This window comes from Anastrepha ludens, chromosome 3 (genome assembly GCF_028408465.1).
Source record: "Anastrepha ludens isolate Willacy chromosome 3, idAnaLude1.1, whole genome shotgun sequence".
In the NCBI taxonomy this organism is placed as follows: domain Eukaryota; kingdom Metazoa; phylum Arthropoda; class Insecta; order Diptera; family Tephritidae; genus Anastrepha; species Anastrepha ludens.
In genome coordinates, this window is record NC_071499.1 from 71,188,342 (window position 1) to 71,203,208 (window position 14,867).

The 14,867-nt window shown below is 37.4% G+C and overlaps 2 protein-coding genes across 2 annotated transcripts; both read left to right on the forward strand.

The window, feature by feature from the left end:
• The first annotated feature begins 486 nt into the window (after window positions 1-486).
• On the forward strand, window positions 487-1,389 carry LOC128858192 (uncharacterized). The gene has a single exon (XM_054094249.1). It carries the CDS (start codon window positions 636-638, stop codon window positions 1,122-1,124), a length of 489 nt encoding a protein of 162 aa, XP_053950224.1. The 5' UTR covers window positions 487-635; the 3' UTR covers window positions 1,125-1,389.
• A 10,038-nt stretch (window positions 1,390-11,427) lies between these two features.
• LOC128856548 (uncharacterized) lies at window positions 11,428-13,025 on the forward strand. The gene has a single exon (XM_054091853.1). The coding sequence runs from the start codon at window positions 11,659-11,661 to the stop codon at window positions 12,367-12,369; it is 711 nt and encodes a 236-aa protein (XP_053947828.1). The 5' UTR covers window positions 11,428-11,658; the 3' UTR covers window positions 12,370-13,025.
• Window positions 13,026-14,867: the final 1,842 nt, after the last annotated feature.

Below are 14,867 nucleotides of genomic sequence, written 5' to 3' on the forward strand. Positions count from 1 at the left end.
TATTCACATTGAACTAATTCTGTAAAAGTGCAAACAAAATGACTGTTTGCATTTACTGCTATGGCTGAGCAATTGTTCAGTGGATTACGCGCGAAATTTTATGTAGGAGAGACAAAGCGCAAAAGCTGTCTGAGAGTCTGGATTCTAAAAATGGTGAGCGAATGTTTTGGATAAACATGTGCAAACACACACACACACACATGTACCAAAATAAGTATGTACACACCATACTTGTTTTCATTAAAAGCCCAACAACAATAACAAGAGGAAGAGTATGCGCACAACGCAAGAGCATTCAAGCGAATAGCCACGAGATACGAGTATAAATCCACTTGATCTTACAAACATACATACATACATTTACATACATGTAGATCTAAGGTACACAAACGCACACTATCAACTCATGACGCAGCGCTGTTTGCGCGTAATTGTTTGATTAAATAAATTCTTTTGAAATTTGTCAATTAAATAAAAACCGTAGTGATCGCCTGAAGGCAGACACAGTCTTAGTTATTGCGTATTCGTTAACGGATCACGCACGCAGCTAGAAAGCTGTGACGACGTCAACTGTTGAGCAAAACGCGAATTCGCGCAAACGATCAAATAGTGAAAGTGTCAATAATTAAATAAAAATGAAAAACATAATTTTCATCTTCGCAGCAGCGCTGCTGTTGTTCTGCGCCACCTCAGCACGTGGCGATCTGCTCGATTGTAATGAGAAAATCTTGCCATCGCTGTCCGATGTGCCCATCATTGGACCGAAGGTGGCCAGCACCGAGGATAGTGCAGAGCATCAAGTGCGCGATTTCTTCAAAAATGTCGGTTGTCAAATAAAAAAGGGTGCGGAAAAAGTTTCCGAACATGCAAAAAAGTTGGGCACCGAACTGAAGCAGAGCGCCAAAAAGTTTGGTGAAAAGGCAAAAGATCTGGGCTCAGATATAAAGGATAAATTTGGTGACTTCAAGGACAAATTTTCAAGTGACTCTGCAGAGGAGCGCGCAACGCATGATCTACTACGCAACGTGGAAATCATAAATCCAGATCTGCTCAAGGCTGAGCAACAATGCGGTCATGGGCATATTTTGGATGCATTAGGCAATTGCAGTAAATTGAGGAAATGATTTTGAGTTTGAGAAGTTTGATCAAAGCCTAAATTTGGTTCCTCAGCAGTGATGCGTAATCCCAAAGAATGTGAAATTAAGAAAGTTACTATGAATTTACCTACATACATATGATAAGAAAATATAAATTACTCCAAAGCCAAGGCATATACAAATACATATATAAATATCAAAGAGATTGAGTTAAAAAGTCATGCATACCTTAGTCAATATGAGTTGGATGTGAGGATGTGCAACTGAAACTCTAAACAAAAAAAAAAAACAACGAAAGAAATATTTAATTGGCAAACTCGTAATTTTAGTTTTTTTTGCATCTATATTTTTTAAAATTATTATAATACTTACGACGTTACACGCCTTATGTTTACGAAAAATTATTCATTGCAACCAAAGTTACTCAAACGCATAAGTCTAAAAAAAATGCGCATAAATACATATATTCAAAGGAAAAAAAAATAAAAATAAAATAAATATCATTAGCACGCAACGTGCTTCTGCAGCATTCAAATTCGGATGTTTTTATTTTACAATACATGGAAACAATTTTCCAAACAAAGCTTAATTATATAAATCTTAAAAATGATAGTTTCCTCAACTAAAACAATATCTATTGGCACGCCCTCTCAACTGTTTGAGGACTCTGTGCTTTGGAAAGCAGAGAATGACTTGACTTCTCTTCAAATTGGCATCAATCAGCAGAACTCGTCCAAAATTTTAATATTTAGGCGCTTACTGTGGCAATCGGTAAGAAGAGAAATAAGAGGAGAGGGGAAATGGTAGAGGCAAAAGAGATATTCGAAGACGACGATTAGGAAATGATGAACTCGCTCAAAATCATTTAGGCCTTTACTACGGAAATCTGTAAGAAGAAAAACAAGCGGAGAGGGGAAAAGGGAAGAAGCAAAAGAAATACTCGAAGACGCAGATTGGGAAATGTGCATAAGTGGAAAAGCGCTGAGAAATAAGAATAATATATGGAATAAGAAGAGGAAGATGGCGAAAAGGGAAGAGAAAGGAAGTAAAGGAACAAATGAGATATTTGAAGCCGGCAATTAATAATGTGTCGAAATTACAAAAAAATCAGAGGTAAACTCACGGCGATAAGGTAACTTAAGGGGGAACGCCAATGTGAGGGGTCCAAAACCAGGCGACTTTTGGGGATTTTTTTTTTGTAAGTAGGAATGATTATTCGAGGATTTATATATATGTATTAAACTATGTTGATGTAAATGTTTATTAGGTAGGTAGGTAGGTAGGGTGGTTGTCGTGAGACACACTTAGACCTTCGGCAGGTCCATTGTGATACCACTGGAGCTTATCCTTACTCTACGTGTTCCCTTTCAAACCATCCGGTTGCTTTAATAAACGAGCAGAGCTTCGTTAGTTTTAGATGCGCTATATCCGCTACATCGGTTAGAAATGCTGTATCGAGGGTGCGCAGCCTTCTCCTAGCTAGGCTTTCACACTCACATAAAAGGTGTCTGACTGTTTCCTCTTCTTCTGTATTTAGACAGCTTCTACAGAAATCGAAGTAAGGTAGTCCTAACCTTCTAGCGTGGCTGCCTATTAAACAATGACCTGTTAATACACCTATCATTTTTCTTATAGATTCCCTGTTGAATCTTAGCAAGATCTTCGATCGACCGCTGTTCCAGTTCGGCCATGTCTGTCTGCTTAGTTCGCATGTTGTGAGGTTTTGCCAGATTGTATTTACCTTTTTGATGGTTTCCCTGTCTATAAGTAATTTACAAGTGGCTATAGGCATGGGTATCAGCGCCTTATCCGGTTCGAGATCGAGCGTTGTACCGGCTCTTGCAAGTTCATCCGCCTTACAATTTCCTGGGATGTCCCTGTGGCCTGGTACCCAGATAAGGTGCACCTTGTAGCACTTAGATACGTCATCTAGTAGTTTAAAACATTCTAGAACTATTTTTGACGAGTGCGTTTTTGATTCCAGCGCTTTTATTGCTGATTGACTGTCCGAGTAAATGAAGATTTCATTTGTGGATAATACTCTCGTTTTTATTTCTTTAAGCCCCTCTTTTATGGCAGTGACTTCCGCCTGGCGTACTCCGAGTTTGTCGGAGTAGACCCCTCCACCTACTTTATTATCCAGTTTTGAGCCATCTGTGTAGATGTTTAAGTCATTTATCTTAACAATGAGCCCGTTATCCCATTCCTCTTTGGAAGGAAATACTGTGACGAAGAAACAGATTGACTACAGAAATCCGTTGTGTTGGGAATGCAGGGGAATTGTTCTAAAATTGAGGAGTGTCCTCTTCGGTTCGTTCTGAGTAGGCCGATTTCTCTTAGTCTGAGAGTTGCTTTGGCAGCTGTTTGCTTACCGTACTGCTCTATTGGTAAAATGTTAAGCATGATATTTAGTGCATCTGTGGGTGTGGTTCTGAGGGCCCCACAGATGCAAAGACTGGCCATTCTTTGTACGTGTGCCATGGTTCTTTTAAAGTACAATTTATCTAAATTTTAATGTTTATTAAAAAATATTGAAAATTTACTAATTTATGTAAGTAAACGTATCGAGTTACAAAAAATGACGTCATCTGGTGGCATAATAGTGGCTATCGTTGTACGTAGCCGTTGTTTTTTTTTTTTTTTTTTTTGTCAAAATGGTAGTGATTTGAATTTCGATGTGTGTTTTTCACCAATTTTTTGATGTTCAACAGGCCCAAACAAATAGTTATTTTCAAAATTTTGGAAATCGGAAGAAAATTAAAATCGCTTAATTAGTCTTCGAAAAATCTTTGGCACCGTATCAAAAAAAGTCGTTTCGAGAAAAACGCGTTTGAAATAAAGCATCGTATCGTAAGCGCTACGGGGCCGAACCGACGGGCTCTCACTTAAGTGCACATGGAATCGGGATTAAAGCGAATTACGCTTTAAAATTTGTACCACATTTTTTTGAGTAGTTACACTAACTACTTATGCAAAAAAAATCGATTTTTTGGAATAGTTAATAGTTTAAGATGTTTAAGCAATCTTCAATTTAAAAAAAACATAGAGGTTTACCATCCGTATGAAAAATGTAACTCAATTAAACTGAGTCGATATAGAAAATCGGTATATGCAAAACATATTTACAAAAAGAAAATAACTGTGTAACTTTTGAATTTGTTTTAGGTTTGGCATCAATACATAATTTGGCATTATCCTAAATGCCAAAAACTGGTCGAAATGTTGATTGGTTATCATTTTAACGCTAGATGTATGTTCTAACGCATATTTGAACTTATAGTACAACGCATAACTCAACATACATATATCTTAAATTAAATTTATCTCCGACATATTGCAGATACCATTTTCCTTAGTTCTATGCGTCTAGGCCAGTACAGAAGATAAAATGCGATCTATACAAAATTTGCATCACTCAAACCTGTAATATACTATAGGTATGTATGATACATATAGGTATTCTTAATAATTTCCCTACAACTTTTCACGAATGAGTCAACTACTTTATACTTAAAGTGTTACACAAACTTTATGACTCCAGGAGAAAGGCCAACCACAAAGTAAGGGATAATAACCACAAAAAATATATGTCATGTAAATATACCCTCTGTCCAAAAGTACCTTGAATTTAGCATTTAATTGAACCGTGGTAAATGGTAAGTACGAAGTTTTATGGGAGTGAAGTGATATTTTTACTACCTTTCAATTGTAAGGTTCTGGCCACGCAAATGTACTGTGAGATGGAGAATGAAGTATGAATACACTAATTTAGTAGCAGATTCCATGGCGAGGAGTAAAAATTGAAAAGGTGCATCGTTGCCTTCATTTCAACGATCATGCACGAACTGATATTTAAATGCCTTATTGAGGCATTCAAGGTTCAGTCAACTTTTGATCATTTGAATCCGAAGTTTAAAGAACTGGTAAAGCACTATTTGAATCCATTTTCTGTTGACGAATCGATGAAGACCTATTTTGGTACACTTTCCTAGAAGCAGTTCATATAAGAAAGCTCAATTCGCTAAGGTAAAAAAATTTGGTGCTGCGATTTGTATTCAGGAAAATGTGGAATTCAGTCCAGCGAAGATTTAGGTTTATCTGTCACAAATATGCTATGGCATAGTTCCAGAATACAGCACTCTATTCTTTATTATTATTTTAAAAGTTTGAAATTATTAGAGGACTTTGATAAAAAACATTTCAGTGATGGGCAAATTAAAAATAGACACAGCACTTCACGCACTATTAACATAATTTGTTGAAAGTAAAAAATTTCATATTTTTTCAATATTATATAAAAGAAAAAATTCCCACTAATATTGGTGAAGGAACCAATGAAGTATACAATAATATGAAACCTTAGCTTGTAAACGTTCAGATTGATACCCTCAACATAAGATTAAAAGTAGGTACAACAAAGTTGGAGTCAAACTTCTTTTAAAAAATTAATAAAATATATATACATTTATTCTTCCAAAATTTAAAACTAACAAATGCTCCTCTAAGTGGCTTGAAAGGAAGAAAATATGGTGCTTCTAAAGCAATTAAATAAAAACATAATATATTATCTTATTTAGAGGTGATGATAATAATAATAATCCCTACAAACTGCTAAATCGAAAACATCTTGACAGATCTTGGCAGACCAAGACTCTACCAAAGGTATGATCGGCAACTATTGTTAACCAGCTCTCATTTTAAAAGAAACAGCTGATTGGCTGGCGAAGCACATGAATGATAAAATATAAGGTTGCGCCTTCCGAATTCGCTGTGTCGTCAGGCGCCATGAATAGACAAATAAAGAGAAGAGGAATTATTTGTTTGTGAAGCGGAAGAGTAAGCGCGAAAGCAATAGAAAGTACCAAACACAAGAAATTATGTAAAACCAGACACACATTCTTGACACGACGTCATTCACATAAAACCACAAACAAGTTGACTTTGAATGCTTTATATTAATTTGTGCTTCCATAATTAAACACGTGACACTTCGTTTTCATTACTTTGTTTAGTTTAAATGACAAAAATCACAATCTCGCCAAGTAATTCACTGAGTTTCCCTAAATATGTAATTCCTCCTCCTTTTTTTGATTTGTATTGGTAAAGAGCCTCATGTCAGACTTGTGAAAATTGCTAAAAATAAAGTAACTGTTTCGGGAAAACGCCACCTTTACTATTCAATTCGCCCCAAGCGAAACCGTGGTCATGACAGGAAATGGTATTGGGCCGTTTTTAGATTTTTCCTGAATGGTGCGATTGCAAATTTATCGAAGTTATTTCGGAAGGTACTATATGTCCAAAAGTAACTCTGCTAGATTTCTTTCGACATCTTACCTAACAAAGCGATCTTTCAATATTGATCAATTTAAAAATCAATTGGGCTTTATCTAAAGGGTGGTTAAATTTGAAGGGCCAATGTTGAATGTGAACCACACCTAAACGTCAACGACACCGTTGGACTTCTTTCTTTGGGGTTATTTGAACAAAAGGTGTACGTCGATAAGCCAGCAACAATTCAAGAGCTAAAGGATGAGATAAATCGGCACATTAACGGCATAGAACCTCAATTATGCCTCAGCATCATCGAAAATTTGGGTCATCTGATGGAGATGTTTGTTCTATAAGTAATTGAGCTATACCAATACTATCGTAATAAATAGAAATGACAATAATTTCCTAAAAAAATTGTATTTTATTCAAAATCAACACCGGCCCTTGAATCTTAGCCACCCTTTAGTTTCAGCACAGAAGAGATGCAATAGAATATGAAATGAGATACGATGGAGTCTATCTTTACGTAAATTATTTCAAAACTCAACGCCAATGCAAATGAAAGAAGTTCTTACACAAACGAATTTGTGAGGGGCTGCCACGACGGGGTACTCGCCAGCCAAATTTTGCACGATCATTTCACGAATATTCACACACTCGTCCAATCAGGAGTTATTCAGATAGCAACAAAGCAGCATGAGCGAAAGCTGCGTAGATTTTATTTTCGTATATCTCTAACACAATCTTATCGCCAGTCGGAATCTGCACGATAATTTTATGTATTTTCCCATTACTTTCCAATAAGTCTTTGTTCAGACGTCAACGAAATGGCATTGTGTTAACCGATTCTCAGCGAATCTGATGGAATAAGCTAATGGGCTGACGTAATAACGAATGTTACTGCGTTGCCGTCTGAACAACGACTGATCGGACAAGTGTATGAATGGTGTGAAAGGAGCAGAAAGAAATCGACTGCCGAGGGCCCTGTGACATGGCAGCCGAAGTTGCTCGCAAAATTTTGTTTTTCACCGTAGCTAATGGCCAAACCTGGTAAACCTATCACCCTTGAACATAACATAGTTTTTATTTTGTAGTTGTTATTTTGATTATTTATATCACTCGTGTCGGGTAATCTCAACTGGCAATCTTATCTTGCTGTATGCAGTAATATCATTGCTGTGTTGTTGCGTTGTAGTTAAGAAGCTAACGTAAGTCGATTCGACTAATAATTAATGTGAACGTTGCTTTTAGCCCTCTTTTTAGGAACATTACGATTAGCTTAACAGACGATTTTAAATGCTATAGGACCATATGGGAGAGCACAAAACTAAAGTCTGCAATAATTAGTAGTGTGCAGAATTTTGTAAATGTGAATTTTTTTTATTTATGCATTTATTTACTTTTTCTTACACCTGATCCCAAAATAAGTCCTCCCAAGAATATTTTTGATAAACTTATTTTTTTATAACGCAAGTAATAACAAGAGAAAACTACTTTTATTTTATTATACTTAGAAGAAATAAAAATAAAAACGTATTAAACTTTTGCAAGCACCAAAAAATCTATGTTAATAATATCCAGTCGAATCGATTGAGAATTAGCATTTGCGAGTAAAGAATGGCATTAGTCCTCCAAGTTCAATCCAAGACTAATATTGGTGCTGTAAATTTGTTTCCATATGTGCAATTCCTCGTATAGGCTTATGTACAAGGTGAAGTCCAAAATAAACAAGACTGAGCTAAAATAGAAACGGCAGGAGCTTTGTTCTGATAACTTGGAGTTCATTTATTCAAAATAATCCCTTCCGGACTCGATGCACTGTTTTGCGTCATCTAAAAGCTTTACCAAAGAGTGTTTCAAGTTATTGACCAGAATGTGTTTCAGGATGTCGGTACAAGCGGTTTGGATGGCCTCTACGGACGCAAAACGTTTTCCTTTCATGACCAAATGCCATTTTCGGAAAAGGTAGAAGTCACAGGGAGCTATATCAGACAAATATAGCGAGTGATTGATGATTAAAATGTGATTTCTAGTCAAAAATTCAGTCACAAGAGTGGATCGATGAGATGCTGCATTATCATGCAATAACCGCCATCCTCCCCCTTCGCTGTATTTAGGGTGAATTCGACGAATTCGATGCAGCGAACGCTTAAAAATGCGAAGGCAAAAAATTGCATTGACGGTTTGGCCCGTTGGCATGAACTCCTTCTGGACAATCCCCTTGGAATCGTAAAAGCAAATGAAAATCGACTTAATTTTTGACTTCTCCAAACGCGATTTTTTGGGTAGTGGCTCGTCTGAGACCCTCCATTCGGCACTTTGACGCTTAGTTTTAGGTTCATGTTGGACACACCATGTTTCATCACCAGTTACAATGTTGTAAAGGAAGTTCTCGTCTTTTCTCGCCTCTTTAATGAGGTCTTTCGAATGTTGAATTCTGAGCAATTTTTGGTCCTCAGTTAACTTGTGCGGAATGAAACGTGAACAGACCTTTCGTAAGCCCAAATGCTCAGTTAAAATGCGATAAACCGATATACAACTCCAATTCTATGAATTTCAATGATGATTTCGGTTTATTTTTGTTGAATTTACGAAAAATTTCGATGGAGCTTTCGGTGATTACTGATTTTGGGCGGCCCGTATGTTTATTGTCATTTATATCCTCACAGCCGCCTCTGAACTCTGGGACGAGATAGACAATAATCGCCATAAACTGTTTTCATCAATTTAAATATTTCGGTAAAAGTATTAACGATTTTAAAACAAAATTTGATATTAGCTCTTTCTTCGAAACTCATTTTTGTACCGATGACACAAACATACTGAGACCCTAGACGCAATAACTTCGCTTCCACGGAACTGAATGAAGCCAAGCTTTCACTGGAAGTCAGCTAAGGATGTAACTTCCAATGCGCTAACTCATTTAACACATGGCGCCATCAAAAACATTTGTATGTATATCCATTAGACTGATACCGATCTACATGATCCACGCGTGGCCACGTGTGATCCTGCTCCCACGACTCAAGTTACCTCTTTAAAAAAGGGGTGTTTGAGGTGTTTGGGTTACACAGAGGAATTCGCAGAAACACTAGCCAAAATTGTAAGTGATTCTAAAATGAGCTTACAATTAAAAAAAATTATTTCGAGGATTTGAAGAAGCATTGAAATACTACTATGGGCAAAAAGTAAGGTGAATTTATTTGTCAACCTTTGCGGGATTAAAATTTCGCTCTAGTTATTTTTTTCATGAGTTGGCAGCACTGTTAATAACATCTGGGCCAGCTTTCATGTGAATGTCATTTTCAGTAATATATTTACCCTTGAGTTTACCAAACGGCCAAGAGTGCATTTTTCGATTTTTACAATGTCTGATTTGATTGAGCAGAGAAGTGCCATCAAATTTTGTTTGCGGAAACGTTTAGCATGTTGCAGAAGGCATTTGGTGACTCATAAGTGGTACAAAGACTTCAAAGAGGGCGAGAACGTGTTGATGACTTGGAACGCTCCGGACGACCATCGACGCCAATAAAGTGAAGGAGTAAGTGCTCAAAAATCGTCGGTTGACTGTTAAAGGCCTTACTGATATGATCGGAATATCAGAAGGATCTGTGAAAACCATTTCGAAAGACCATTTGGACCTACGAATTGTCAAATCTCGTTTGGTACCGAAAACTCTCAATTTTTTGGAAAAAAGTCGTCGCGTTGATGTGTGTGAAACAATGCTTCCAGACTATCAGGACAAACTCAAATGCATCATTACGGGAGATGAGACTTGGATTTATGCTTACGGCCCTGAAACATCCGACCAATCAAGCGAATATCGTGCTAAAGGCGAGGCCAGACCGAAAAGAGCACATCAAAGTCGTTCAAAAATAAAGGTCATGTTGACAGTTTTTTTCGATTTTCGTGGTGTGGGGCACTATGAATTCCTTCCACCTGGCCAAACTGTTATGCGTCGTTTACGTGAAGCAATTCGTCTAAAAATACCAGAATTATGGGCCAACAACTCTTGGTTTTTGCATCACGATAATGCACCGTCTCACACTGCACTCGTTCTTCGTGACCATTTCGCCAAAAATTCCACGCATATCGTTCCGCAGCCACCGTAGTCGTCTCATTTGGCTCCGTGTGGCTTCTGGCTATTCCCAAAACTCAAGAGACCACTCCGGGGAACGCGAGATAAAAGCTGAATCGAAGAAGGTGATGATGGCTATACCGGAAATGGACTATTTGGCATGTTTCGGGGATTGGAAAAATCGTTGGCATAAGTGGACTTCATCGCGAGGGGATTATTTTGAAGGGGATGAAATTGATTTACAACAATAAATAAAGATTTTTCATTTTACAACCAAATTCACCTTACTTTTTGCCCACGTATTTTTGCCCCATTTGCGTATTGGTTACCATGGATATCACTTTGACGGAACTAATGTAAGTTTTATGAATGACTGAATCGCTTCCTTTTTGTTAACGAATGTCGGTTACTTTTCCAACAGAATTTAACATGAAATGTAAATTCGAATGCCTTCAGCGAATGGTGACAAGCGAACCACAAAACTGTCGAAAAAATACCAAAAAAATATGCGCGCGTGTCTTCAAGAGAAAAGCCAGTGCTTTTCGTATATTACTAAGAGATTCTGGTTATTGTGCATAAGTGTGTATGTATGTCAAAACAATAACAGACAACTTTCAAAACAATTACAAGACCAAATGCCAAAGGTTTGCCAGTCAGATGCCCTTACCAATGAAGCACACAAAACTAAACAAAGCAGAAGCCAGAGCGGTGGTAGCGGCTTACAAGAAATGCACTGCATAATAAAAGAGACGAAAGAAGTATTGCAGCTTTTACCACACATTAAGCAGGTAAAAACAAAAAAAAAAAAAACCACAACAACAATTGACACCAAAACAAGATACACTATTATTGTAGTTGTGCGATGGGCGGGCGAGTGCAGTGTTGAGGTTGAAATATTCAATCCACGAGCCACCAGCTGAGCTGCTCGTGCGGCACATTAAGCTACAACGAACAGACGAATTGAACTAACTAATTCAGCAAGCCAAGCAGCCGGATGGCATAAGTTTTTAGCTTGAGCAAAGTTTGGGGGCAAACTACTGCAGTGTCTGAAAACAAGTTTTAGTCAAGATTTGTACACCAAACGTTACGGATAACACGCTTCGTCAACGCGTAATTACACAAACACACACACACATACACATATATTAGACGCGCACTACTTTCAAACGCACCTGCTTGTTGAAAATATTGATTTGAAGCTCAAGAAAAAAAATGAGATTTCTTGAAAATTCCATACTACACTTCCTTGCACTGTTCGCTTGTGTCGCTCTAACAACCGCCGCAGTAATTTGTGTCGATGAGTCATCTTTGGACAAAACGCAAGCAGCAACCGGAAAAGTCAATGAACGGCAGTGGAATACAACTGTGGTAAATGGCAATGATGAAGCAGCAGAGATTGACTATGATGTGCACAACAACTACACCGATGTGGGCGCCCCTGTTAATGGCAGTCACCATGGCCAAAGTCAAGTTACACAGTTCCTGCAAACGGTACAGGATACATTGGAGAAAGCGAAGCCTTGGGTGGTTGAAATTGAGAAGGAGGCCAAACGATTAGAAGAAACCGCTAAGCGCTTTGGGGAGGGTGTCATACGCGGCCTTGGCAGTTTTGTGGACAGGCTAATTGGTGTGGGCCACGGTGGCGTGAAACCAACAAGTAATGGCGGAATATCAACAACCAGTCCAGCGTATGCTGAAAATGTAGACGACAAGACCCCAGATTTCACCGCCACAACCGCAGCAGCAACTGTTGCCGAAGTGTTGCCTGATATTGCGGCTCCAAGTGTGGCTGATGTTGCCGCTGCCGCCGACGCTGCCAATGATGCAGAGAATGAAATATCTGGACAGCAAGACGATAACGCACTTTGTCCCGACGGCTTTGTGGCCGATGTAAATGGCATCTGTTTGCGCAATCACAATTGAAATGATAAGCGATGAGCGCAATTTACTTGTTAAATGGGAAATTCAGCATTCATTAAAGAAATCATTCGCAATATTTATGCAATTCATTTAACTCAACTACAACGCATTGTTTAAGCCTAATCAAGTAAACTGTTATAATTTAGTGTAAATCCAAAATAAAAGGTGTCATCTTAAAAATGAGAAATTCAATGTACGCGAATTACGGTCTAAAAGGTGGCGGAAAGTAGTCACTAAAATACAAAATAGTTATTATTCAAATTTATTGTGTAGTCTACTAAGCAAGTGGTGGTATACTTAGGCCAACGAAGCATCAGACATCAGAATATTTTTCAAAGACATTCGACTGGAATCAACTACAATTCTCAGCCTCACCGAAAACAGGTGACTAGGTGACATATGGTAGTTTGAGAACTCGAAAAAGAAAAAACTCAGACGGGGTTAGTTGAATGTGAAGAAATTTGTCGCGTTTTTTGGTCAAAATTATAACTTTTTGAGATAGTGTATTACAATGACCGACAAAAATTGTAAGTGAAAACCTGGGCTATACTTTTCCAAGTTGTATATTCGTCTAAAGTGACCACTCAAGAAATTTAATATTGTAAGGACAAAAATCGTTATTTTAGAGACAAATAAAAACTATAATATTTAACATAGACAAATGGATTTAAAAGAGCATGAGTTTTACTTTGGAATACTGTTTTATATATTATATATTTTTTTATATATAATTGGCGCGTGCACCCTTTTTTGGGTGTTTGGCCGAGCTCCTCCTCCTATTTGTGGTATGCGTCTTGATGTTGTGCCACAAATGGAGGGACATACAGTTTCAAGCCGACTCCGAACGGCAGATATTTTTATGAGGAGCTTTTTCATGGCAGAAATACACTCGGAGGTTTGCCATTGCCGGCCGAGGGGCGACCGCTATGAGAAAAATTTTTTTTTTTTTTCATGATTTTGGTATTTCACCGAGATTCGAACCAACGTTCTCTCTGTGAATTCCGAATGGTAGTCACGCACCAGCCCATTCGGCTGCGGCGGCCGCGAAATACTGTTACGACACTTAAAAAGATCTCGTGATTTTACATAACCTCTAACATGGCCAAAAATCTTGTTCTTTGCACTTTTAAGCCAGAATATCTCAAAGACATAAAAATATATTTTGTTTTACTGGTGGCTTTGACGTGCCATTCTCACAGAATCCTGTCCCGTAGGAAATTATAGGAATCACTATTAATATTATTAATCAATATTTAACAATTTGTTATAATTATTTATAGATACAAAAAAGTTTCAAAATTTGTCAATATCTTGTCAAACGTTTTTTAAAAGAATAAATTTCAAGCAGACTCGTTTAGGAGCATTATTCAATGATAAAAGGATTGCTCAGTAAGCAACTTTCTCGTTCTCTCTTGACAAATCGGCTCCCTTAGCCAGAGACTGGGTTGCTTGCTCTAGAAATGTTGAGTAAAAGTGGAGGAAAAGTAAAATTTGAAGAAAAAACATTTCATTTTCAAAATGGTCTGCTTACGAGCAACAACTCGCTAAAGAGTTTTCATCGGAATGTTCAGGACTATGATAGTTCGACATGAAATACATACCACTTAAGTCAGGACATGATAGAGTTATTGACACAATCCGAGATCGATGAGTGGAGAATTTACAAAGCTTTAGTTCTTTTTATGTGGTGATTTAGACGGAACTCATGTTTTGCAAAGAGCTAGCATTTCCCAAAGAGTTACGACAGGGAGAATAATTGGATAGCCCCGACGCGACCGATACCATTGCATACCTCATTATAAAAAAGTTGTGATTGACGGAACTTGTTTCCAATGAGCCCACCTTACCATGGATGGATAAAGTGTCCAGAGGAGGCTTAGCAAAGCACAGTACCAGCATAAAAAAGCTCCTCATAAAAAACCATCTGCCTGAATCGGCTTAAAACTCTAGGTCCTTCCATTTGTGGAGCAAATAGGGGGAGGATCTCGGCCAAACAACTAACAGAATTGTACTTACCAATTATTTATTTATTTTTAACAAAATAGTTTCATATTGGCAAAGCTTCGTAATTTCGAGATCGGTTTTAAATTTAGTAATTAATTCACACAATAAAATCTTGGATTAAGCGAAATAATTTCTTGTTTTAATATTAGATTTGGCAATTTCCGCTAATAACTTCTATTTGTACCATTCTTTACATGCAAATATTAATTAATATTAATTTTTTAAACCGTTCGCAGTTTGTTTCCATTTAAGTAAGAAAATACTTTTTTGCTACCATTTTTACCAAGAAGGATTTAATTTGTTCCACTTAATTCCCCTTCTTAAATACGATCTTTTGTAAGGGAGTGTCAAAACTCGAATGTCACTAGTGAGCAAACCATTAATAATTGAATCATGGCCTAGGAGTAGCATTGAAAAAAATTTTTTTTTGTTAGAATAATATTTGATGTCAATATTCCTTTGTAAAGGAAATTTTAATAAGAAAAAAGTTCTTTAGA